Source organism: Mobula hypostoma, chromosome 11 (genome assembly GCF_963921235.1).
Source record: "Mobula hypostoma chromosome 11, sMobHyp1.1, whole genome shotgun sequence".
NCBI classification, from domain to species: Eukaryota; Metazoa; Chordata; class Chondrichthyes; order Myliobatiformes; family Myliobatidae; genus Mobula; species Mobula hypostoma.
In genome coordinates this window covers 2,386,692-2,412,601 of record NC_086107.1, presented here as the reverse complement: position 1 = coordinate 2,412,601, position 25,910 = coordinate 2,386,692, and the positions used below count along the sequence as shown (strand labels likewise).

The following is a 25,910-nucleotide window of genomic DNA, read 5'->3' as shown; positions in this document are numbered from 1 at the left end:
CTCTTAGGCATTCAACAAACTCACTCTCTTGACATCCACTTCCAACCTGATTTTCCCAATTGATCTGCGTGTTGAAATCTCCCATGACTATCATAACTTTGCCCTTTTGACATGCCTTTTCTATTTCCTGTTGTGATCTGTGGTCCACATCCCAGCTACTGTTGGGAGGCCTGTACTGTATATAATTGCCATCAGGGTCCTTTTACCTTTGCAGTTTCTTAACCCACAAGGATTCAACATCTTCTGATCCTATGTCACATCTTTCTACTGATTTGATGCCATTCTTTACCAGCAGAGCCACACCACCCCCTCTGCCTGCCTTCCTGTCCCTCCAATACAACGTGTAACCTTGGATATTCAGTTTCCAATTTCAACAATCCTCAGCCACGATTCAGTGATGGTCACAACATCATTCCTGACAATCTGTAATAGTGCAACAAGATCATCCACCTTATTTCTTATACTCCGTGCATTGAGATATAACACTTTGAGTACTGTATTTGCTACCCTTTTTGTTTCTGCATCCCTAGTGCACTGATACTCACCCTGCTGGCTATAATTTTGCCCCATCACCTGCCTGCCCTTCCTGACAGTCTGACTGCACACTATCTTTGCTTTTTTACCAACCGTCCTGTCCTGAATCCCGTCACTCTGGTTCCCACCCCCCTACCAAATTAGTTTAAACTCTCCCAACAGCTCTAACAAACCTGCCTGTGAGAATATTGGTCCCCCTCGGGTTCAGATGCAACCCGTCACTTTTGAACAGGTCATACCTCCCCCAGAAGAGATCCCAATGATCCAAGAACCTGAAGCCCTGCCCCCTGCACCAGCTTCTCAGCCACGCATTTATCTGCCAGATCATCGTGTTTCTGCCCTCACTGGCACGTGGCACAGGCAGTAACCCAGAAATTACTACCCTGGAGGTCCTGCTTCTCGGCTTCCTACCTAGTTCTCTAAATTCTCTTTTCAGGACCACTTTGCTTTTCCTTCCTATGTCATGGGTACCGATATGTACCAGACATCTGGCTGCTCCCCCTCCCTCTCCAAAATGCTGTGGATGTGATCAGAGACGTCCCTGACTCTGGTACCTGGGTGGTAACATACCATTTCTCCTGACAGTCACCCAACTACCTGCCTCCTGCAACGTGGGGTGACTACTTCCCTGTAACTCTGATTGATTATCTCCTCACTCCCCCCGTACATGCCAACTTAAAGTGGAGGTTGATAGGTTCTTGATTAGTCAGGGTATCAAAGGATACGGGGAGAAGACAGGAGAATGGGGTTGAGAGGGATAATGAATCAGCCATGATGGAATGGTGCAGCAGACTCGATAGGCCGAATGGCTAAATTCTGCTCCTTTGCCTTTTGGTCAGGTCAGGCAACATCTGTCATAAGTCAAAATCAATTGAAATTTATTTTCAATATATGTATATGTCATGATATACCTCCCTGAGATTCATTTTCTTGTTGGCATTTACAGGAAAATAAAGAGATACAACAGAATTTATGAAAAACTGTGCATAAAGATGGACAAAGAACCAATTTGTAAAAGACGATAAATTGTACACGTTAAATAAATAGCCCTGGGAACATGAGCGTAGTCCCTGAAAGTGAGTCCACAAGTTGTGGAATCAGTTCAGAGTTGAGGTGAGTGAAGTTCTCCAGGCCGGTGCAGGAGCCTGATGGTTTACCATCCACTCAAGTCCTTTTTGCGCACATTCGCTCTCATTCTATCTCGCTCCGCACTCAGTGAGAATCGGCTTCCCCTGATCCACGTTCTCCATAGTTCCTGTCACCTCCAGGAGGACCACAACCTTGTCAGAGTGTTCAGAGGCTTGCGTCCCTCAGTGACCCCTGGATCTCCACTGGCAGGAGTGCTCTGGGGTCACCAATGCCAAACAGACCAAAGGGTAGAGGTCAGACTAAGAGAGCTCCACTGCTTCTCCAGGTTTGGGGATTTAGCTCAGGGCTAACAACCCTGACTGATCAAACAAAATTGTCATTACTGTAAATAGCAATGAAGAATCCTTCTACACCTGAGTGTGGTAATATTCCCGAGCCTCCATCCAGGACTTGCATGGCTGACAGGAGTGGAGACCCAGAGGAAACTGCTGACACGATGAAGGAAGCCTTGAACACCGGCAGAAACGGACGACCTCCATTGCTGCCCTAACCGGCAGCGGTGTAACGGTCAGGAAGATAAAATTCTACAGAATTCCACTCTCAGGCACATCTCCACCTCTCACCCCACCCCACCCTCCTTCCGGTACGGGTGGCTCGGGCCGTGTGTGTGGGGCAGCAGCAACGCTTTCTCCCGTTCCTTTGGCTTCATCAGCTGCGTGGGGCGGTGGGGGGGGGGGAGTCTATTGCACAAACAATGTATTTTCCAGATATTTTGATATACACGTGATGAATAAAGTCCATCTTGTTTTTGTATGACTGACTTTAGAACAACACCAGCTTATCCAATCGATCCACAGAATGAAAATTCATCCCTGGAATCAATTTAGGAAATCTTTTTTCCGCCCTCTCTACGACCTTTATCGTCCCCACAACAGAGAGCGCGGATCGGGACACGGTGATGAGTTTATCGATGATTCAATGTTCATGAAGGTTGATCATGAGACTTTACTCCTGCACATCATGTCTTTATCCTACGATGACGGGACACCTGCGTGGGGGAGTTTTTAAAGTGGAAAACCTATTGCGCTGGGACCGTTCCATTCTACCGGCCTCAGAAGTCGCTGTAAATTTCCTCCTCTTCTTCAGTGCCTCATCACGCTCTTCACTCTCTACGGAGCGGTGCAGAAGCATCTTCTTGGCTGTTGTATCTCACTGTAGGTCTCATCTGGCCATTCCGCTGAAGCTAAATTCATTTGCTAGTTCGGCACGTCCCTATCATACTGCAGATCTCATCCGGCCAGTCTGCCGGAGCTGACTTCTCTTGATGGAACGGGCATGCCCGGTAGGAAACCCGCTGGCAACCCTCACCTCGTCTCGCTCAGCTGCTGAAGGGCGTGACCACTGTGGCATGCCAACAGCTACTTGCGGCCACAAGTGAGAACTGAGGGTCCGGTGGACCGCAAGTTGAGTGAGCTGCCCCTGAATGTAACAAGACCCTTCATCAGAGGTGCTGCCCCTCCCTGAACACCACATACACCCTGCAGGTGCATAAAACCCAGGGTCCAATGTGAAGGTGGACGGCTCGATCCATGAATGGAACAATATCTCTGGGAAGAGGAGGAAATCTCAACGTCACACGTCAGAACAGGTGTTGAGATTGGAAACTTGGACAATTCCTCTCTCCCACAAAGATCAAAAAACGGATAATTCCTCTCTCTCACAGAGATCGGAAACGAGGACAATTCCTCTTTCACATAGAGATCAGAAACGTGGACAAGTTCTCTCTCTCTCTCTCTCTGAGATCGGGAACGTGGACAATTTCTCTTTCCCATAGAGATCTGAAACGTGGGCAATTCCTCTCTCTCATAGAGATCGGAAACGTGGGCAATTCCTCTCTCTCATAGAGATCGGAAACGTGGACAATCTCTCTCTCTCTCTCTCTCAGAGATCGAAAACGTGGACCCCACAGAGATCGGGAACGGGGACAATTCCTCTCTTTCTCAGAGATCGGAAACGTGGACAATTCCTTTCCCATAGAGATCTGAAACGTGGACAATCTCTCTCTCATAGAGATCGGGAACGTGGACAATCTCTCTCTCTCTCTCTCTCTCCCAAAGATCGGAAACGTGGAGAATCCCTCTTTCTCCTTTCTGGGATCGGAAACGTGGACAATTCATCTCCGGTCGCAGTGATAGGGATGGTGTGAGAGGGTGGGAGGGGGAAAGGGAAGCAAGGGGAAGCGGGGTGAGAGAGGGAGAGAGGGATGAGAGGGGTTCGAGACAGGAATACTGTAGAGAGGGAGGGAGTAAGCATGGAGAGAGTGGGAGAGAGACAGGAGGGGAATGAGGGGAAGGGGAGGGAGAGGGAACGAGAGTGGGAAGGGGAAGGAGAGGGATGGAGAGAGAGGGCGATCCAACAGCGCGGCGCTCCCTCAGTACCCCCCCCCCCACGCGGCGCAGTCTCCCCTGTTAATGGCGTTCCCTCAGTGCCCCCACTACCCGGCGGGACGAGCAATGCGCAGACGCCGCCGGTTCTGGACCGGTGCGGCGGAATGGATTAACTTGGCCCGTAGATGGAGCTCGTTAACCGGCTGCAGACCCGGAGAAACACCGGCCTGGCGCGGCGAGCCCGGGAGCGCAGTCTCGCCCTCCAGCCGGGACACGAGGGGGGCGGAGCGGCCACATAGCCGGAGCCGGAGCCGGAGCGGCTGCGGAGAGCCGGTGGCATGGCACACCGCTGTCGGAAGGGCGGCTCGCTGCTGGGCAGCTGTGTGATTGTGGGCGCTCTCGTCAACCTCCTGTGTCTCATCTACGTCGCCTGGGTCGGCAAGGCGCAGCCCCCCGCGGCCGAGCGGCCAGCGGGGCAGGAGGATGGCGAGAGCCGCCGGCTGCAGGACAGGCTGGAGCGGCTGGAGGTCTTGGTCCAGGAGCACCTTAAAGGTAAGAAGCTTGTTGGCAAGGATCACCCAGGCCATGCTCTCTTCTCGCTGCTGCGATCAGAGAGGTACAGGAGCCTCTGGACCCACACCACCAGGTTCAGGAACAGTCACTACCCCTCAACCATCAGGCTCCTGAACCAGAGGGGAGAACTTCACTCACCCCATCACTGAACTGTTCCAACAACCTCTGGACTCAATTTCAAGGACTCTTCATCTCATGTTCTTGATATTTATTGCTTATTTATTTATTATTTTTTAAAAATTTTCCGTTCTTCAGTATTTGCAGACTGGTTGTTTGTCCTGTTGGCTGCTGTCTTTCATCGATCCTGCGGCGGGTGTTTCTATTTCTATGGTGAACCAAATGTACTTTGATCATCACTTTACGCTTTGAGGGAATGGGGTAAAGCAAAAGGGATCTGGGAATCAAAAAATAATATCTTGCTATCATCTGCAAATGAGATTTTATTTTTAACAGAGTGCCTGGAATGCATTGCCGGGGTGGTGGTGGTCGTGGTGCTGAAGAAGTTATTGAAAGTGCCCCTGAATCTGCAAGGATGTAGATCTTGTCTGGAAAAGATTTAGTTTGCTTTGCACTGTGTTCAGCACAGACATGCTGGTGTGAGGGACCCGTTCCTGTCCTGTGCTGTTGTATGTTCTATTGAGGTGATCAAATATACACTCAGTACCCAGCTTACTGGGTACCTCCTGTGGCCACTGGGTGTCTGTTCCTGGTCTTCTGCTGCTGTGGACCATCCAGTTCAATGTGTGATGTGTTGTACATTCAGTGAATGCTCTTCTGCACCCGGCTGTTGTAACATGTGGTTATTGGATTTACTGTCACCTTTATATCAGCTTGAACTCCTCTGACCTCTCTCACTAACAAGCTGCTTTTGACCACAGAACTATCACTCACCAGATGTTTTTTGTTTTTTGCATCATTCTCTGTAAACTCTCCAGACTGTTGTGCATGAAAATCCCAGGGGATCAGAAGTTTCTGAGATACTCAAACCACCCCGTCTGGCACCAACAGTCATTCCACAGTCAAAGTCACTTAGATCACATTTCTTCTCCATTCTGATGTTTGGTCTGAACATCATCTGAACCTCTTGACCATGTCTGCATGCTTGTATGAGTTGCTGCCACATGATTGGCTGATATTTGCATTAATGAGCAGGTGTACTGGTGTACCTATTAAAGTGGCCACTGAATCTCATTACAGAGAAAATGTCGTGCAGGGAGACTAATAGCATGCAAACGCCATAACTGTGCAGGTGAGGAGATAACGAATTAATCTAACTCTGTGTTCAAATTTTCAATAACTGCTTCAGCTGCTCGTAGAAGAGAGAGTTTCAGTAGTCATTACTCTCTGAGAGGAGATATTTCTCTGATCATTGCCCTAAATGGACATTTGCCTTTCGCATTCTTATGCCTTTTTAGACACAGAAGATAGAGCAGTACAGGTCATCTGCCCACAATGCTGTGCTGACCTTGTAACCTACTCCACCCACAAAGCCCTTCCTTTATCTGTTATCTATGTGCCATGTGATGAGCCGTGCGAGAATAGGACCAATCAGGTGTGATCGCTGAAACATGCATGGAGTCGGAGGAGGTAGCAGAGGTACTTAATGAATACTTTGCTTCAGTATTCACCAGTGGAAAGGACCTTGGCAATTGTGAGGATGACTTACAGTGGACTGAAATGCTTGAGTGTATAGACATTAAGAAAGAGGATGTGCTGGAGCTTTTGAAAGGTATCAAGTTAGCTAAGTCACCGGGACCGGACGAGATGTACCCCAGGCTACTGTGGGAGGCGAGGGAGGAGATTGCTGAGCCTCTGGCGATGATCTTTGCATTTTCAATAGGGAAGGGAGAAGTACCAGAGGATTAGAAGGTTGCAAATGTTGTTCCCTTGCTCAAGAAAGGGAGTAGAGATAGCCCAGGAAATTATCGACCAGTGAATCTTACTTCAGTGGTGGGTAAGTTGATGGAGAAGATCCTGAGAGGCAGGACCTATGAGCATTTGGAGAGACATAATCTGATTAGGGATAGTCAGCATGGCTTTGTCAAGGGCAGGTCGTGCCTTACGAGCCTGATTGTATTCTTTGAGGATGTAACAAAACACATTGATGAAGGTAGAGCAGTGGATGTAGTGTACATGGATTTCAGTGAGACACTTGATAAGGTTCCCCATGCAAGGCTCATTCAGAAAGTAAGGAAGCATGGGATCCAAGGAGACTTTGTTTTGTGGGTCCAGAACTGGCTTACCCACAGAAGGCAAAGAGTGGTTGTAGATGGGTCATATTCTGCATGGAGGTCGGTGACCAGTGGAGTGTCTCAGGGATCTGTTCTGGGACCCCCACTCTTTGTGATTTTTATAAATGACCTGGATGAGGAAGTGGAGGGATGGGTTAGTAAGTTTGCTGATAACACAAAGGTTGGGTGTGTTGTGGATAGTGTGGAGGGTTGTCAGAGGTTACAGTGGGACATTGATAGGATGCAGAACTGGGCTGAGAAGTGTCAGGTGGAATTCAACCCAGATGAGTGTGAAGTGGTTCATTTTGGTAGGTCAAATTTGAAGACAGGATATAATATTAATGTGAAGACTCTTGGCAGTGTGGAGGATCAGCGAGATCTTGGAGTCTGTGTCCATAGGACGCTCAAAACTGCTACGCAGGTTGACAGTGTTGTTAAGAAGGTGTATAATGTGATGGCTGTCATCAATCAATCAACCATGGGATTGAGTTCAAGAACCGTGAGGTAATGTTAAAGCTATATAAGATCTTAGTTAGACTCCACTTGGAGTACTGTGCTCAGTTCTGGTCGCCTCACTATAGGAAGGATGTGGAAACCATAGAAAGGGTGCAGAGGAGATTTACAAGGATGTTGCCTGGTTGAGTGAACTCGGCCTTTTCTCCTTGGAGCGACGGAGGATGAATGGTGACCTGATAGAGGTGTATAAGATAATGAGAGGTATTGATCATGTGGATAGTCAGAGGCTTTTTCCCAGGGCTGAAATGGCTAACACAAGGGGCATAGTTATGTTTTAAACCAAGTAAAACAGATGTTTATTTTGCACTACAAATACACTTCCACTGAAACAATGAACAACTGTTCAAAGAAAAAATATTTTAAGTGCAAGAGTAAGAGGACAGGTTGGAGAGTATAAGAACAAGTCATCAGCAAATATTTACAACAATTAAAATTAGCCAACAACATTTCAATAACAACTATCCCCTCTCATCTCATCAAGATAGAATCAAGAACAGGAATTTTGCCTTCTCCATCCATCCAAACTGAAACTAGGAAAACACTGACAACTGAAGAACTACACTTAGAACTAAATTTGCTATTTCCATAGTTTGTCAAGCTTGAAACAGGATCAGTAGTGCAGTGCTAAAATCGAACTATTTGTTTTAAAATATATGACCATCAGAGTCCTCCTGGTATCGGACAGTCTTTTTTGCATGACCTGTTGTAACTCTGGGTGCTATATCCATGTCAGCAGTGAAGTTGGAGTCTCCAGCATTATCAATGTGGAAACTATCATCGTCCAGCATCTTGGATTTTTTGTTGTTAGTGGCTTTTACACGTATGGTTCCAAATTCATCTTCCGAATCTGAGTTAACAACCTTCTTCCTTTTGGGTATTTTAGACAAGGGGCATAGTTTTAAGGTGCTTGGAAATTGGTACAGGCAGGATGTCGGAAGTAAGTTTTTCACACAGAGAACGGTGAGTGCGTGGAATGCACTGCCAGCAACAATGGGAGAGGTGGATACAATAGGGTCTTTTAAGACTCATAGATAGGTACATGGAGCTTAGAAAAATAGAGGGCAATGTGATAGGGAAATTCGAGGCAGTTTCTGGTGTAGGTTACATGGCCAGCACAACATTGTGGGCCGAAGGGCCTGTAGTGTGCTGTAGATTTCTATGTTCTATATTCTATCTGAGTCTCTGAAATGTCCCTGATGTGCCTGCCAATGCCACTACTCCTGGCTGTGCATTCCACACACCCAGCACTCTGTGTGGTGAGTCTTATACTGATATCCTCTTGTTTGAGACTTTCCTTCTCGTGGAAGCACATCAGTATCTACCTGTAATGGTCTGTTTGTGTGTTGTGCTTCAATCAGATCTCTCCTCAGTGGTAACTCCAAAGAGTGCAAATCTGCCTTTGTAAACCATAGAGAGAGAGTCCTCTTATTCCAAACCTTGTCTAAGTGAATCTTTTTCAGGCTCTCTCTGCCAGCATATCCTCCCTTGAACAAAGGGACCAAAGCTATGCACGATACCTGATGCCCCGTTCCTGTAAATCAGGGGCTCGCTACCTTTTTTATGCAATGGACTGCTACCATTACCCAAGGGGTCCGTGAACCACAGACTGGGAACCCGTGCTCTGAACTCCTGTCATTCTTGGAACATAGAACACTACACCTATTCCAAGATCAATCGAACCCTTCCCTCCTACACAGCCCTCTCTGAAATGCCCCTAATGCATCTGCCTCCAGGGAGTATCATTCTGGTTTTCTAGATTCTCTCACAAAGGAATTTGAATTTATTTAAATCTTGCATCCATCCCACAATGTGAGGGAGTAAAAATTTGCGTGTTACGACTCCGTTGCAATGTACAGACATGTGAATTTACGAGTCTAATGACTCGTGGAAAGAAGCTGTCCCGTAGCCTGTTGGTCCTGGCTTTAATGCTGTGGTACTGTTTGCCAGACAGAAGCAGCTATAACAGTTTATGGTTGGGGTGACTGGTGTCCCTGCTGATCTTCCAGGCCTTCTTTCTGCACCTGCTGTTGTAAATGTCCTCAATGGAGGGAAGTTCACATCCACAGATGCACTGGGCTGTCCGTACCACTCTCTGCAGTGCCCAGCGATCAAGGTTGGTGCAGTCCCCGTACCAGGCAGTGATACAGCCAGTCAGGATGCTCTCAATGGTGCTCCTGGAGAAGGTCTTGAGCATCTGGGGGCCCATGCTGAAAATCTTCAGTCACCTAAGGTGGAAGAGACACTGTGGTGTTTTTCTTGCCACAAAGCCGGTGTGTACAGTCCAGGTGAGATCACTGGTGATGTGTGTCCTGAGGAACTTGAACCTACTCTCCCTCTCAACTGCAGTCCCGTTGATGTTGATCGGGCCGAGCCTGTCTCCATTCTTCCTGTGATTCACGATCAGCTCTTTTGTTTTTGGACATTGAGGGAGAGGTTGTTATCTTGGCACCACTGTGTCAGGGTGTTAACCTCTCCTCTGTGGGCTGTCTCATCACTGCTAGAAATAAGGCCGATGAAAGTCGTGTCATTTGTGAATTTGATCGGCAGATGGAGCTGTGTGTGGCAGCACAGTCGTGGGTGTAAAGGGAGTGGGGGGGGGGACTCAGGACACAACCCTAGGGGCACCTGTGTTGAGGGTCAGAGGAGCAGAGGTGAGGGAGCCCATCCTTACCACCTGTCAGCGATCTGATAGGAAGTCTAGGATCCAGCTGCACAAGGTGGGGTGCAGGCCGAGGTCTCTGAGCTTCCTGGGAAGTCTGGAGGGAATTATGGTGTTGAATGCTGAACTGTAGTCCAGGGACAGCATTCTAACGTATGCATCCCTCGTCTCCAGGTGAGTGAGGACGGTGTATAGTGCTGTGGAAAACCGGTTCTGTTGGTAGGTGAATTGTAGGGGTCCAGTGTGGGTGGTAGCAAGCTGCAGATGTAATCTTTAACCAGCCTCTCGAAGCATCTGCTTATTATTGAGGTGAGTGTGACAGGGCGCCAGCCGTTCAGACATGTTACCTTGGTTTTCTTCGGTACAGGGACAATGATGGATGATTTAAAACAGGACGGCACTGCACACTGGGAGAGGGAAAGATTAAAAATGTCCATAAACACACCAGGCAGCTGATCCACACGCTTCGAAGACATGCCTCTCTACGTTCATTCCATCGAGACCTCTTAGAATTTAATATGCTTCCATCAAATTCCCTGTTTTCCAAATTCAGTGGATAAAATCCCGAACTTTCCTCAGGAATTAGTCCATTCATTTTCATCCATTAGCCTTCACTAAGCAGTTTCTGTTGAATTTTAAGACCATAAGACACAGGAGCAGAATTAGGCCATTCAGCCCATCGAGTCTGCTCCGCTATTCCATCATGACTGATCCCAGATCCCACTCAACCCCGTACACCTGCCGTCTCACCATAACCTTTGATGCCCTGACTGATCAGGAAGCGATCAACTTCCACCTTAACTTCACCTGCAGACGTAGCCGCCGCTGCAGTTTGTGGCAGAGGATTTCACAGATTTACTACTCCCTGGCTAAAACAAATTCCTCCTGACCTCTGGTCTAAAGTGTCACCCCTCAATTTTGAGGCCGTGTCCTCTAGTTCTGGATACCCCCACCATAGGAAACATGCTCTTTGTATCCACCCTATCTAGTCCTTTCAATATTTGGACTGCCTCTCCTCTGTCCACTCTGCTTGTTTCTTCCTCAAGGAACTAACAGATTTGTCAGGCAGAATTTCCCTTTACAGAAACTCTGATGACTTTGACTTATTTTATCGTTAGTATCCAAGTACCTCAAAACCTCATCCTTAATAATAGACTCCAACAATCACTGAGGTTAGGCTAACTGACTTATAATTTCCTTTCTTTTACCTTCCTCCCTTCTTAAAGAGTGGAGTGACATTTACAATCTTCCAGTCCTCCAGAACCATGCCAGAATCACATGATTCTTGAAAGATCATGACCAATGTATCCGTTATCTCTTCAGCAGCCTCTCTCAGGACTCCGGGATGTAGTCCATCTGGGCCAGGTGACTTATCCACCTTAAGACCTTTGAGTTTGCCTAGCACCTTTCCCTTTGTAAGAGCAATGGCTCTCACTCCTTCCTGACACTTACAGACCTCTGGCACACTACTAGTGTCCATCACAGTGACAGATGCAAAGTACCCATTAAGTTCGTCTGCCGTTTCTTTGTCCCCCATTACTACCGCATCAGCATCATTTTCCAGTCGTCCAATATCAACTCTCACCTCCATATTACTCTTTATAAAACTGAAAAAACTTGTCTGCCCTCATATTTCATCTTTTCCTGTTTTATACTTTTTTTAGTTGCCATTTGTTGGATTTTAAAGGCTTCCCAATTATCCAACCTCCCACTCGTTTTTGCTACCTTGTATGCCTTTTCCTTGGCTTTTATGCCGTCCTTAACTTCCCTTGTCAGCCACGGTTGCCTACCCCTGCCATTTGAGAACTTCCTCCTCTGTGAGACAGATCTATCCTGCACCTTGTAACTATTCCCAAATACTTAAGCCATTTCTAAACTGCCGTCATCCCCGCCAGTATCCTCCTCCAATCCACCTGGGAAAGCTCCTCTCTCAAGCCTCTGTAATTCCCTTTATTCCATTGTGATACTGACACATGTGAGTTAGGCTTCTCCCTCTCAAATTGTAGTATTAATTAAATCATGTGATGATCACTGCCTCCTAAGGCTTCCTTTACATTCAGCTCCCTAATAAGATCTGGGTTATTACGAAACACCCAGTCTAAGATGGCCTTTCTCCAAGTAGGCTCAAGCACAAGTTGCTTTAAAAAGCAATCTCTTAGCATTCATCAAATTCCCTCTCTTACTATCTGACACCAACCTAATTTTCCCAATCCTCTTGCATATTGAAGTCCCCCATTACAATTGTGACTTTACCCTTATTACATGCCCTTTCCCACTCCCTTTGCAATCTCAACCCCACATTTGGCTATTATTTAGAGGCCCATATATGATTCCCATAATGGTTTTTTCACCCTTGCAATTTCTTAACTCCACCCACAACGATTCAACATACTCTGACCCTCTGTCACCTCTTTCTAAAGATGTCATTCTATCTCTTTCCAACAAAGCCACACCACCGCCTATGCCTTCCTGCCTGTTCTTTCAAGACAAAGTATGACCTTTGATGCTAAGCTCCCAGCTATGGTCTTTCTTTAGTTTCGACTCAGTGATGCCCACAATATCATACTGACTAATCTCTAATTGCACCATGAGTTCATCCCCTTTATTCCGAATGCTACACGCATTTAAATACAGCATCTTCAGTCCTGCAATCTTCACTCTTTTGAATTTTGCCTCTGTGGTACAATTTAACTCTTTGCTCTGTCTGCATTTGTACCCAATCATTGGCTTGTCCTTCCTTACGTTCATGTTACACCCATCATCTACTTGTAAACCTTGCTGGCTCATCCTCGGCTCTGTCATCCTGGTTCCAATCCCACTGAGTTGAATCAATTCTGCAAGTTTTGAACTCATTTAGGGCCGTAATGAGAGAGGCGGGCAGTGAGATTGACTGGAGAGTGGTCTTACGCAGAGCTAGAACAGGCTAGATCAGGGGTTCCCAACCTGGGGTTCCACTGAACCCTTGTTTAATGGTATTGGCTCAATGGGATAAAAAAAAATCAGGAACCCTTGGGCTAGATGGACATGTAGAAGCAGCATAACGGGTTGCGGCCTGGATTAGAGGGCGTGTGTCATAATGAGAGGTTTAATAGATCTATTGGGGTGCTGACGGGCAACGTTTCTGCAAATTAGAACAAGCTATCCGGGGCAGCGGGTGGGCAGATTCACTGAGAACGTTTAAGAGGCAGTTGGGCAGGTACATGAATTGGAAAGGTTTATGAAGGCAAAGATTAGTTGTATTTGTCACATGTACATTGGAATATGTCACGTGTCAATGACCAAGGATATGTTGTAAGCAGCCCACAGGTGCCGCAGTGCTTCCGACACCGACGTAAGTATGCCCACAACCTCGTGACTGTGACCAACCGGCACATCTTTGGAGTGTTGGAGGAAACCCACGCGGTCACAGGGAGAACATGCAAACTCCTGGGAGACAGTTGAACCCTGATTACTTCCCTATGGTGCTGTAATGCACTGTGCTAATCACTACACTACCATGCCGACCTCAGGGGGACAAATGGCAAAAGCTGGTAAATGGAACTAGCCTGGAGGAGCATCGTGTTCAGCATAGGCCAGTAGGGCCAAGGGCCTGTTCCTGTGCTGAATAAGACCATCAGACACAGGAGAAGAATTAGGCCATTCAGCCCATCGAGTCTGCTCCCCTATTCCATCATGGCTGATTTATTATCCCTCTCAGCCCCATTCTCCTGCCTTCTCCCCACAACCTTTCACACACAGATTAATCAAGAACATATCAACTTGCACTTTAAATACACCCAATGACTTGGCCTCCGCAGCCGTCTGTGGTAATGAATTCCACACATCCACCACCCACTGGCTAAACAAATTCCTCCTCCTTTCTGTTCTGAAGGGCTATCCCCCTATTTTGAGGCTGTGCCCTCTGTTCCTAGACTCTCCCACCATAGGAAACTTCCTCTCCACATCCGTTCTGTATGATTCCAACAATCTGATGGACTTCAGGAAGAATCAGGACAATTTGCCAGTCAATGCCAGAGTGTGATATCAGCTGTGAAGAAGGTATCTATTAAGGACAAGGAGAGGATTAGGATTTGTTTATTTAAAGATACAGCGAGGAATAGACCCTTCTGGCCGTTCGAGCCGCACTGCCCAGCAACTCCTGATTTAACCCCAGGGTTGTAAATTCTCCTGTGCCTCTAATCACAGGACAATTTGCAATGAACAATGAATCTACTGCCTGCTACGCCTCTGACTGTGTGATGAAACTGGAGCTCCCAGAGGAAGCCACTCATTCCATGGAGGACGTACAGATGACATTGGAATTGAACTCAGAACTCCAGCGTTCGAGCTGTAACAGTGTCACGCTAACCGCTGAACTACCATGGTACCCTCTTTGTGTTCTGATTCTTGCGATCTGCTTCACAGTAAACCTTTGACAGACAGAGAGAGGAATCTCAGGACCCACACAGGTGGCTTCATCGTAAACCAGAATAGACTCATCAACAAAGTGATCCCTAACACAGAGGAAGAAAGAAATCGAGAGGGGTAATAGAAGGCGTGAGGTTGCCCAGCAGACGAGGTGATGGAGGATCCTCAGCAATTCTGCAGATATGTTTACAGCAAAAGGATTACAAGGGACAAAATTGGTCCTCTGGAGATCAGAGTGGTGTTCCATGCGTGGGGCCAAGATGGTGGGGGAGGAGTATCTTATATGAATTTGTTGCTTCTCTATTTACTCGGGAGACGGACGCAGAGTCTACAGACGTGAGGCAAAACCACTTTGACTTCACTTCACACACACAAACACAGGAGCAACTCAGTCAGCCGGGCTGCATCAATGGAAAAGAGAACAGTCAACATTTCGGGCCGAGACCCTTCAGCAGGACTGGAGCAAAAAATGATGAGGAGTCAGAGTAAAGGGGTGGGGGAGAGGAGGGAGAGGGTGAAGTCAAGAGTTGGGAAGTTGATTGGTGAAAGGGATACAGGGCTGGAGAAGGGGGAATCTGTTAGGAGAGGACAGAAGGCCATGGAAGAAAGAAAAGGGGGAAGGAGCGCCAGAGGGAGGCGATGGGCAGGGAAGGAGATAAGGTGAGAAAGGGAAAAGGGGATGGGGAATGGTGAAGGGGGGCATTACTAGAAGTTTGACAAATCGATATTCATGCCATCAGATTGGAGGCTACCCAAATGGAATATAAGGTGTTTTTCCTCCAACCTGAGTGTGGCCTCATCACGACAGCAGAGGATGCGACAGATAGATAAATGGGAATGGGAAGTGGAATTAAAAGGGGTGGCCACTGAGAGATCCCTTTCTTTGTGGCAAACAGAGCATAGGTGCTCGGTGAAGTGGTCTCCCAATCTACGTCAGGTCTCACCGATATGCAGGAGGCCACACCGGGAGCACTGGATACATAGATGACTCCAACAGACTCACAGATGAAGTGTTGCCTTACCTGGAAGGATTGTTTGGGGCTCTGAATGGTAGTGAGGGAGGAGGTGTAGGGGCAGGTGTGGCACTTGTTCCGCTTGCAAGGATAAGTGCCGGGGGGAGATCAGTGGGGAGGAACGAATGGACAAGGGAGTTGTGTAGGGAGCGATCCTTGCAGAAAGTGGGGAGGAGGGAAAGATGTGCTTGGTGGTGAAAGTTATGGAGAATTGTGTGCTGGACGCAGAGTCTAGTGGGGTGGTACGTTAAGACATGAGGAGCCCTAATCCTGGTAGCATGGCGGGAGGGTGGCGTAAGAGCAGACGTGCGTGAGAGCAGAAGAGGTGCGACGGAGGGCAGCATTGATGGTGGTGGAAGGGAAGCCCTTTGAAGAAGGAGGACATCTCCTTCATTCTGGAATGAGAAGCCTCATCCTGAGAGCAGATGTGGCAGAGATGGAGGAACTGAGAGAAGCTGACTCTCTCCAGATTAGAGGAGGAAGTGTTTGCTGTCATGATGCAAATTAGGGTGGATAAATCCACAGAGCCTGACAAGGTGTTCCCTCAGTCCATGTGGGAGGGATTGGAGAGATTGCAGGGGCCCCAGCAGAGATGTTTAAATCATCCTTAGTACAGGATGAGGTACCGGAGGATTGGAGGATAGCTAATGTTCCGCTGTTTAAGAACGGCTCTAAAAATAAACCAGGAAATTATAGGCTGGCGAGCCTGGTATCAGTAGTGGGGAAATTATTGGAATGTATTCTAAGGGACCAGATATATGGCTATTTGAATAGACAGAGACTGATTAGTGATGGTCAGCATGTCTTTGTGCGTAGAACGTCTTGTCCACCCAATCTTGTGGAGCTTTTTGAGGAAGTTACCAGGAATGTTGAAGGCAAGGCAGTGGACGTTGTTGACACGGAATTGACAAGGTCCCACATGGGGGGCTGGTCAAGAAGGTTTAGTCGCTTGGCGTTTACTATGAGGTAGTAAATTAACTTGGGAGAAGCCAGAGAGTGGTAGTAGATGGTTGCCTCTGCAACTGGAGGCCTGTGACTAGTGTTGTGTCGCAGGGATCGGTGATGGGTCTGTTGTTGTTTACCATCTGTATCAATGATCTGGATGATAATGTGGTGAACTGGATCAGCAAATTTGTGGATGATACCAAGATTGGGGGAATAGTGGACAGCAAGGAAATCTATCCGAATTTGAATCAGGATGTGGACCAGCTGGAAAAAATGGGCTGAAAAATGGCAGCTGGAATTTAATGCACCAAGTGTGAGGTGTTGCACTTCGGAAGGACCAACCAGGGTAGATCTTACACAGTGAACAGTAGGCGCTGAGGAGTTGGGTAGAACAAAGGGATCTGGGAATACAAGTCCATAATTCATTGAAAGTGACATCACAGGTAGATAGCTTCTGACACATTGGCCTTTATAAATCAAGGAGTACAGGAGATGGCATGTTATGTTGAAGTTGTATAAGACATTGGTGAGGCATAATTTGGAGTATTGTGTGCAGTTTTGGTCAACTACCTACAGGAACAATGGAAAAAGGTTGAAGGAGTACAGAGAAAATTTATAAGGATGTTGCCAGATCTAGAGGACCTGAATTACAAGGAAAAATTGAATGGGTTAGGACTGTATTCTTTAGCATGTAGAAGACTGAGGCGAGATTATATGAGGAAAATACTTGGGGTAAATGCAAGCAGGCTTTTTCCAATGGGGTTGGGTTGACCAACAATTAGAGGTCATGGGTTAAGGGTGAAAAGTGAGGTTTAAGGGGAACATGAGGGGAAACTTTATCACTCAGAGGGTTATGAGAGTGTGAATCGAGCTCGATTTCAACATTTAAGTGACGTTTGGATAGGTACATGGATGGGTGTATGGAGAGCTATGGTCCTGGTACAGGTCGATGGGACTAGGCAGTTTAAATGCTGTGCCACAGATAAGATGGGCTGAATGGCCTGTTACCTTGCTGTATTTTTCTATGACTCTATGAAAGTAATTCTCATGGGTTTGTGAAATGATGGTGTAACCTGATCCTGTGAGTTGTGATGTCAGGTTGGGGGCTGTAAGCAGTGAGGGAGAGTGTGAGGTGTGAGGGCTCCCAGTCACCAGTCTGGATGGTATGTCCCAATCCTGTGAGTTGTGATGCTGGGTGAGGGGTGTGAGGGAGAGGGCTCCCAGTCACTGGTCTGGATGATCTATTACTCTGCATTTAGTGATTTACTCATGATTATTATGGGCACATCCCACCATTCTGGAATTCGAGGTGACCTGCTGGGAAACGACTTTGGATGCTTTCTCAGTTTCATTGTGAGTAACACAGAGATGATTTGCCATTTGGCCCACAGGAATCATGGTAGCACAGAGCAGAGTAATCCCATCCTTCCTTTTTCCCTTCTCCTTATTTCTTGAACATAGAAGACAGAACATTAGAGCACAGTACAGGCCCTTCGGCCCACAATGTTGTGCTGAACATGCTCTTCACGTTTCCCTCCCACAGAGCCCTCAGTTTTTCTGTAGTCAGAGTGTCTGAAATGTCCCTGATGTTTCCGCCTCTATCACCACCTCTGCTAATGTGTTCCACACACCCGCCACTCTCCCTACCACAGAGTTGATGTGCCCCTCTACTTCCCTGCGAGATCTTAAATGGATGTCCCTGGGGAAAAGGTGTTGCCTGTCCATTCTGTTAATTTCACGGTAGAACTGCCACATTCTCTCCACATATCCACCCATGTCCTACGCCTCGCCTCGCCTACACACACGAGGGGAAATCCACAGCGGCCGATAAAGCACTCCTTCGGGATATGGGAGGGAACCAGAACATCCGCGGGGACGGGCTTGTGGGGAGAACCCGCTGGCAAACTGCAAAGCAAGAACAGTGGTGACCGTTTGCCACGCGAGCGAAGCGTCTCACACAATGCTATCACAGCTCGGGCATGGAAAGTTTGGAGTTCCACTCTGACATCGTCTGTAAGGAGTTTGCACCTCCTCCTCGTGGAATAGTCATAGTCATACTTTATTGATCCCAAGGGAAATTGGTTTTCATTACAGTTGCACCATAAATAATTAAATAGTAATAAAACCATAAATAATTAAATAATAATATGTAAATTATGCCAGGAATTAAGTCCAGGACCAGCCTATTGGCTCAGGGTGTCTGACCCTCCAAGGGAGGAGTTGTAAAGTTTGATGGCCACAGGCAGGAATGACTTCCTATGACGCTCTGTGCTGCATCTTGGTGGAATGAGTCTCTGTCTGGATGTACTCCTGTGCCCACCCAGTACATTATGTAGTGGATGGGGGACATTGTCCAAGATGGCATGCAACTTGGACAGCATCCTCTTTTCAGACACCACCGTCAGAGAGTCCAGTTCCATCCCGACAACATCACTGGCCTTACGAATGAGTTTGTTGATTCTGTTGGTGTCTGCTACCCTCAGCCTGCTGCCCCAGCACACAACAGCAAACATGATCTCACTGGCCACCACAGACTCGTAGAACATCCTCAGCATCGTCCGGCAGATGTTAAAGGACCTCAGTCTCCTCAGGAAATAGAGACGGCTCTGACCCTTCTTGTAGACAGCCTCAGTGTTCTTTGACCAGTCCAGTTTGTTGTCAATTCGTATCCCCAGGTATTTGTAATCCTCCACCATGTCCACACTGACCCCCTGGATGGAAACAGGGGTCACCGTTACCTTAGCTCTCCTCAGGTCTACCACCAGCTCCTTAGTCTTTTTCACATTAAGCTGCAGATAATTCCGCTCACACCATGTGACAAAGTTTCCTACAGTAGCCCTGTACTCAGCCTCATCTCCCTTGCTGAAGCATCCAACTATGTCAGAGTCATCCAAAAACTTCTGAAGATGACAAGACTCTGTGCAGTAGTTGAAGTCTGAGGTGTAAATGGTGAAGAGAAAGGGAGACAAGACAGTCCCCTGTGGAGCCCCAGTGCTGCTGATCACTCTGTCGGACACAGAGTGTTGCAAGCACACGTACTGTGGTCCGCCAGTCAGGTAGTGCATGTCTCCTCGGGTTTTCCTTCACAGTCTGAAGAGCTTCCGGGCAGCTCAGTTGGTCATTGCAGGTAGATAAACAGGTGGGTTGCTGGCCGGTGTGCCTCTTTGGCCAGAAGAGTCTGTTCTGTGCTTTATTTCCAAATAAGTAAAACGGGGCAGGTTGGGATTGAAGCCGCCTTGTTGGAGCTGCAAAGCAGAGATGCTCATCCCTGCATCAACCCGGTTACCCTCAGCGTTCCTCGCTGCCTGCTGCTCCTGGCCCGGACAGGCTGCTGCACGTTGATGGGAGGGGATGAGGCATGGCAGGAATCTCACATTTCCCTGGGAGCATCCAGATGAAAGGTGGCCGTCATCAAGGCACCTGACCGGTCATAGCCTGGAGGGAAACGCAGAGTGCGGCGTGGCAGGACATGCAGTGGTTGTCACAGGCAGACCGACGCACAGGACATGGGCCCAGGTGGTGGGAGAACCATCTCACTTCTTTAACCCAGGGGTTGAAAGTTCAAAGTAAATTATGAATGTACATGTTTGTTAACATAAAGAACTCTGAGATTCCTTTTCTTGCAAGCATTCACGGGTAATATAAAGAAATACAATAGAATCTATGAGAAACTACATGTAAACAAAGACTGCCAAACAGCCAATGAGCAAAAGAAGAATATATGTGCAAATAAAAAAGAACATTGAGACCATGAGTTGTGTGAGCCCAAAGGTTGTGGAATCAGTTCAACGATGAGGTGAGTGAAGTTATCCCCTCTGGTGCAAGAGCCTGATGGTTGAGGGGTAGTAACTGTTCCTGATGAGTCCTGAGGCTCCTGTACCACCTTCCTGGTGGTAGCAGAGAGAGGAGAGCCTGGCCTGGATGGGGGGGGCCCTTGATGATGGTTGGTGCTTTCTCGTGGCAGTACTCCTTGTGGGTGTGCTCAGCTGGTGTTTGGGGTGGGTCTTTACCTGTGAATCTGTACAAATGTGAAGCCTGCAAACCGTACATAGACGTTGTATCTCCTGTAGAGTACCCCTCCCTAATCCCTCTGCAAACCGATTGAAGTTAACCAGTTAACCACCGCTGAGGTGTTGTCACTAGTTCAGCAATCTGTTTACTGTTTACCTGTGCTGCACTTTACTTGCATTTTGAATGGAATTTTATCAACTTATTCACGGTAATATTTTGTTTTCTGTGCTGTGTGTGAAATATGTTTTGTGGGTGCACTGTAGTCCGGAGGAACAATGTTTTGTTTGGTGGTAGATGTATGGTATAGTCAGATGACAATAAACTTGAAGTTGGTGAGAGGGTAGAATGTTTGGTGTTTGGAGTTGCTGAGTTTAGTCGGTTTGTTCTTCTCAGGGGGCATCAGCAATCAGACACACACGACATTCTGCAGATGCTGGAACTGCAGAGCAACACACACAAGATGCTGGAGGAACTCAGCAGGTCAGGCAGCATCTATGCAGGGGAATGAAGAGTTGACGTTTCAGGCTGAGGTCCTTGATCAGGACTGGAAAGGAGGAGGAATGAAGCCAGAACAAAAAGATGGGTGGGGGGGGAGGAGTACAGGACAGACGGGGATAGGTGAAGCCTGGTGGGTGGGGAGGTGGGATGAAGTGAGAAGCTGGGAGCGATAGGTGGAAGGGATGAAGGGCTAGAGAAGAACTTTTTTCTCTAATCAACTGAACACTGTGATCAGATTTGCGTTGAGGTGGGGGAGTATCGTAAACCTTCAGTCACCAATGCTGTCCCACAACGGGGACAGAGACGCAGTGTTGAAGTTTAACACCTCTAACTATGTTATTGAGAGCGGCAAAACAAATCCCCAGCCAGTTGCTGGGAGTCATTAGACCATAAGACAAAGGAGCCCAATGAGACCATTCGGCCCATTGAGTCTGCTCCGCCTTTCAATCATGACTAGTCCTTTTTTCCCTCAGCCCCACTCCCCGGGACCCCCTGTAAACACTGACACACTCCCTGGGACCCCCTGTAAATACAGACACACTCCCCGGGACCCCCTGTAAACACTGACACACTCCCCGGGACCCCCTGTAAATACAGACACACTCCCCGGGACACCCTGTAAATACTGACACACTCCCCGGGACCCCCTGTAAATACAGACACACTCCCCGGGACCCCCTGTAAATACTGACACACTCCCCGGGACCCCCTGTAAATACAGACACACTCCCCGGGACACCCTGTAAATACTGACACACTCCCCGGGACCCCCTGTAAATACTGACACACTCCCCGGGACCCCCTGTAAATACAGACACACTCCCCGGGACCCCCTGTAAATACTGACACACTCCCCGGGACCCCTGTAAATACTGTCACACTCCCCGGGACCCCCTGTAAATACAGACACACTCACCAGGATCCCCTGTAAATACAGACACACTCCCTGGGACCCCCTATAAATACTGACACGCTCCCCGGGACCCCCTGTAAATACTGACACACTCCTTGGGACCCCCTGTAAATACAGACACACTCCCCAGGACCCCCTGTAAATACAGACACACTTCCCGGGACTCCCTGTAAATACTGACACACTCCCCGGGACCCCTTGTAAATACAGACACACTCCCCGGGACCCCCTGTAAATACTGACACACTCCCCGGGACCCCCTGTAAATATAGACACACTCCCTGGGACCCCCTGTAAATACTGACACACTCCCCGGGACCCCCTGTAAATACAGACACACTTCCCGGGACTCCCTGTAAATACTGACACACTCCCCGGGACCCCTTGTAAATACAGACACACTCCCCGGGACCCCCTGTAAATACTGACACACTCCCCGGGACCCCCTGTAAATACAGACACACTCCCCGGGACCCCTGTAAATACCGCCACACTCCCCGGGACCCCCTGTAAATACTGACACACTCCCCGGGACCCCCAGTAAATACAGACACACTCACCAGGATCCCCTGTAAATACAGACACTCCCCGGGACCCCCTGTAAATACTGACACACTCCCCGGGACCCCCTGTAAATACTGACACACTCCCTGGGACCCCTGTAAATACAGACACGCTCCCCGGGATCCCCCTGTAACAACAGACACACTCCCCGGGACCCCCTGTAAATACTGACACACTCCCCGGGACCCTGGTAAATACAGACACACTCCCCGGGATCCCCCTGTAAACACCGACACACTCCCCGGGACAGCCTGTAAATACTGACACACTCCCCGGGACCCCCTGTAAATACTGACACACTCCCCGGGACCCCTGTAAACACTGACACACTCCCCAGGACAGCCTGTAAATACTGACACACTCCCTGGGACCCCATGTAAATACTGACACAATCTCCGGGACCCCTGTAAATACAGACACACTCCCCTGGACAGCCTGTAAATACTGACACACTCCCTGGGACAGCCTGTAAATACTGACACACTCCCTGGGACAACCTGTAAATACTGACACAGTCCCTGGGACCCCCTGTAAATACTGACACACTCCCCGGGACAGCCTGTAAATACAGACACACTCCCCGGGACAGCCTGTAAATACAGACACACTCCCCGGGACAGCCTGTAAACACCGACACACTCCCCGGGACAGCCTGTAAACACAGACGCACTCCCCGGGACAGCCTGTAAATACTGACACAGTCCCTGGGACCCCCTGTAAATACTGACACACTCCCCGGGACAGCCTGTAAACACCAACACACTCCCCGGGACAGCCTGTAAACACAGACACACTCCCCGGGACAGCCTGTAAATACAGACACACTCCCCGGGACAGCCTGTAAATACAGACACACTCCTTGATACAACCTGTAAACACCGATATACTCCCTGAGACTCACTGTAAATACCGGCACACCCAGGCCCCCACCCACCCCCGCAAATCCTGACATGCACACCGAGATGCCTTGTTACACTAGAACATAAGAAATAGGTGCAGACATGGGCTGTCTGGCCTGTCGAGTCTGCTCGGTCCTTCAATATGACATTTCAACCCCGGGAAAAGATACTGTCTGTCTGCTCTATCTGAGTCTCGCAGTCTATCAGATCTTCCCTCAGCCTCTGCCTCTCCAGAGTAAACAATGTTAGTTTGCTCAATCTCTCCTGATAGCACATGCCTTCACATCCAGGAGCATCCTGCTAAACTGCTTCTGCACGCTCTCCAAAGCCTCGACATCCGTCCCATAACGAGGTGAACAGAACTGTACGCAATACTCCAGAGGCAGCCTAACTAGAGTTTTATAAAAAGCTGCATCATAACTTCCTGAGTTTTGAACTCAGTGCCTCGATTAATAAAGGCAAACATACCTTATGCCTTCTTTCCCACCCCATCAACCTGTGTAGCTGCTTTCAGCGGGCTGTGGCCCTGGATCCCCAGATTCCTCTGGATCTCAACATCCTGCATGTCCTGCCCCTTCACATTTGATCGCACAAAGTGCAAGTTCTCCTTGCGTTTGTTGGATTACTGTCGAACTGCCTCGTTTGTCTGTGGTGGTCCCTCTGTCCCAACCTGGTCTCAGCCTTCGTGTGACTCCAGAATTGGACCTTGTGCCATTACCACCGACATCCAGCATGAAATTTGTTCAGTGCATTACGTACACAAAAAAAAACTTTAACTTACTCTGAGAATGTGTAAAGAAAATAGCGAAAAAGTGAGCAACATAGGAAGGTGGTGTTCATGGGCCTTTCAGGAAACCAGTGCTGGAGGGGAAGAAGATGTTCCTAAATCATCGCACTTAAATTCACTTGGTCTGTCTCTGACCCGTCTCCCCATCTCTCTCCTTTCTCGATCTCTGGAGACCATCTCTCTCCGGCTGTCTTCTGTAAACCTACGAATTCTCATGGTGATCTTGATGGTACCTTCCCCCCCCCCCCAACCCCGTCTCCTGTGAAAATGCCATCCCCCTTTCTGAATTCCTTCACCTCTGCTGCATCTGTTCCCAGGATGAGGCTTTCCTTTCCAGGACATCAGAGAATTTTTAAAGAACCTGGTTTCCCTTCCTCCACCATTGATGACATCTGCGCTCACCCCAGTTTTCCAGCATCTGCAGAATCTGTTGTGTCCGAACACCTTTTCCATCCACCACCTCCCCCACCCACCCACCTTCCCCCTCACCTAGTCTCACCTGTCACCTGCCAGCCTTTTCTCCTTCCCCTCCTCCACCTTCCCCCTCACCTGGTCTCACCTATCACCTGTCAGTTTCTACTTCTTCCCCCACCCACCCACCCACCTTCCCCCTCACCTGGTCTCACCTGTCACCTGCCAGCCTTTTCTCCTTCCCCTCCCCCACCTTCCCCCTCACCTGGTCTCACCTATCACCTGTCAGTTTCTACTTATTCCCCCACCCACCCACCCACCTTCCCCCTCACCTGGTCTCAGCTGTCACCTGCCAGCTTGTACTCCTTCCCTCCCCCACCCACCCACCTTCCCCCTCACCTGGTCTCACCTGTCACCTGCCAGCTCGTACTCCTTCCCCTCCCCCACCTTCCCCCTCACCTGGTCTCACCTATCACCAGCCAGTTTGTACTCCTTCCCCTTCCCCACCTTCTTATTCTGGCTTTTGCCCCCTTCCTTTCCAGTCCTGATGAAAGATCTTGGCCAGAAATGTCGACTGGTTATTCCTCTCCATAGATGCTGCCTGACCTGCTAATTCCTCCAACATTTGTGGATGTTGAGCAGGATTTAAAGTCATCAACAACAAACTGACCCTTTAGCCCACCTGTTCCCTGCTGACCAATATTCCCATCTAAGATGGTCTCATTAGCCTGTGTTTGGCACGTATCCCTCTAAACTAGGGGTTCCCAACACAGACCCCTCAGTTAATGGTAGGGGTCCATGGCATAAAGAAGGTTGGGAACCCCTGCTCTAAACCTTGTACGTGTCCTACCCATGTACCTGTTCAAGTGCCTTTTAAATTTTGCCTTGGTGACTTCCTCTGGCAGATTGTTCCATATACCTACCTCCCCTGGGTTAAAAAATGCCCCTCTGATTTTGATTGTCTTTACTCTCTTCCCTTTAATTTATGGTCTCTCAGTTCTTGTTTCCCCAACCCTGGGGAAAAGACTGAGTGCATTCACCCTATCTATACCCTCATGATCTTACACACCTCAACAAGATCTCCGACATTCCAAGGGATAAGGTCCCGTTCTGCTCAAATTCTTTCCATAACTCAGTCCCTCGAACCACAGCAATGTCTTCATAAATCTCTGCACTCTTTCCAGTGTCTTGTACATCTCCAACATAACATCCCAATCTCTCTAGACAATGCCAACTCTACCAAACACCTTGTTCAGTCTGGTGGCTACTCTCTAGGCGGTGTGAAAGTCATGGGAAGCAAGGATAGCCAGGGCAGTTGTAGGTAAGCAAGACCTTTGAAGGGAAACCGCTGGAGACACCTCTGCTTACCAGGGATGAGATAGTGTACACTCAAGCCAAACAAGTGAGGCTTCTGTAGGGAGACTTTTCCAGAACGGTCTTCCAAAAACTTAGTGTCCATTACGTAATAGGGGA

General features: G+C 48.4%; 1 protein-coding gene across 1 annotated transcript in view; it reads left to right on the top strand.

Annotated features, from left to right (window-relative positions):
- Positions 1-4,068: 4,068 nt before the first annotated feature.
- Positions 4,069-25,910, top strand: part of LOC134354213 (polypeptide N-acetylgalactosaminyltransferase 18-like) — a 114,143-nt gene continuing 92,301 nt past the window's right edge. The window contains exon 1 of the mRNA XM_063063108.1: positions 4,069-4,562. Within this exon, the coding sequence (XP_062919178.1) occupies positions 4,349-4,562 (214 nt within the window). The 5' untranslated portion in view covers positions 4,069-4,348. The remainder of the gene's footprint in view (positions 4,563-25,910) is intronic.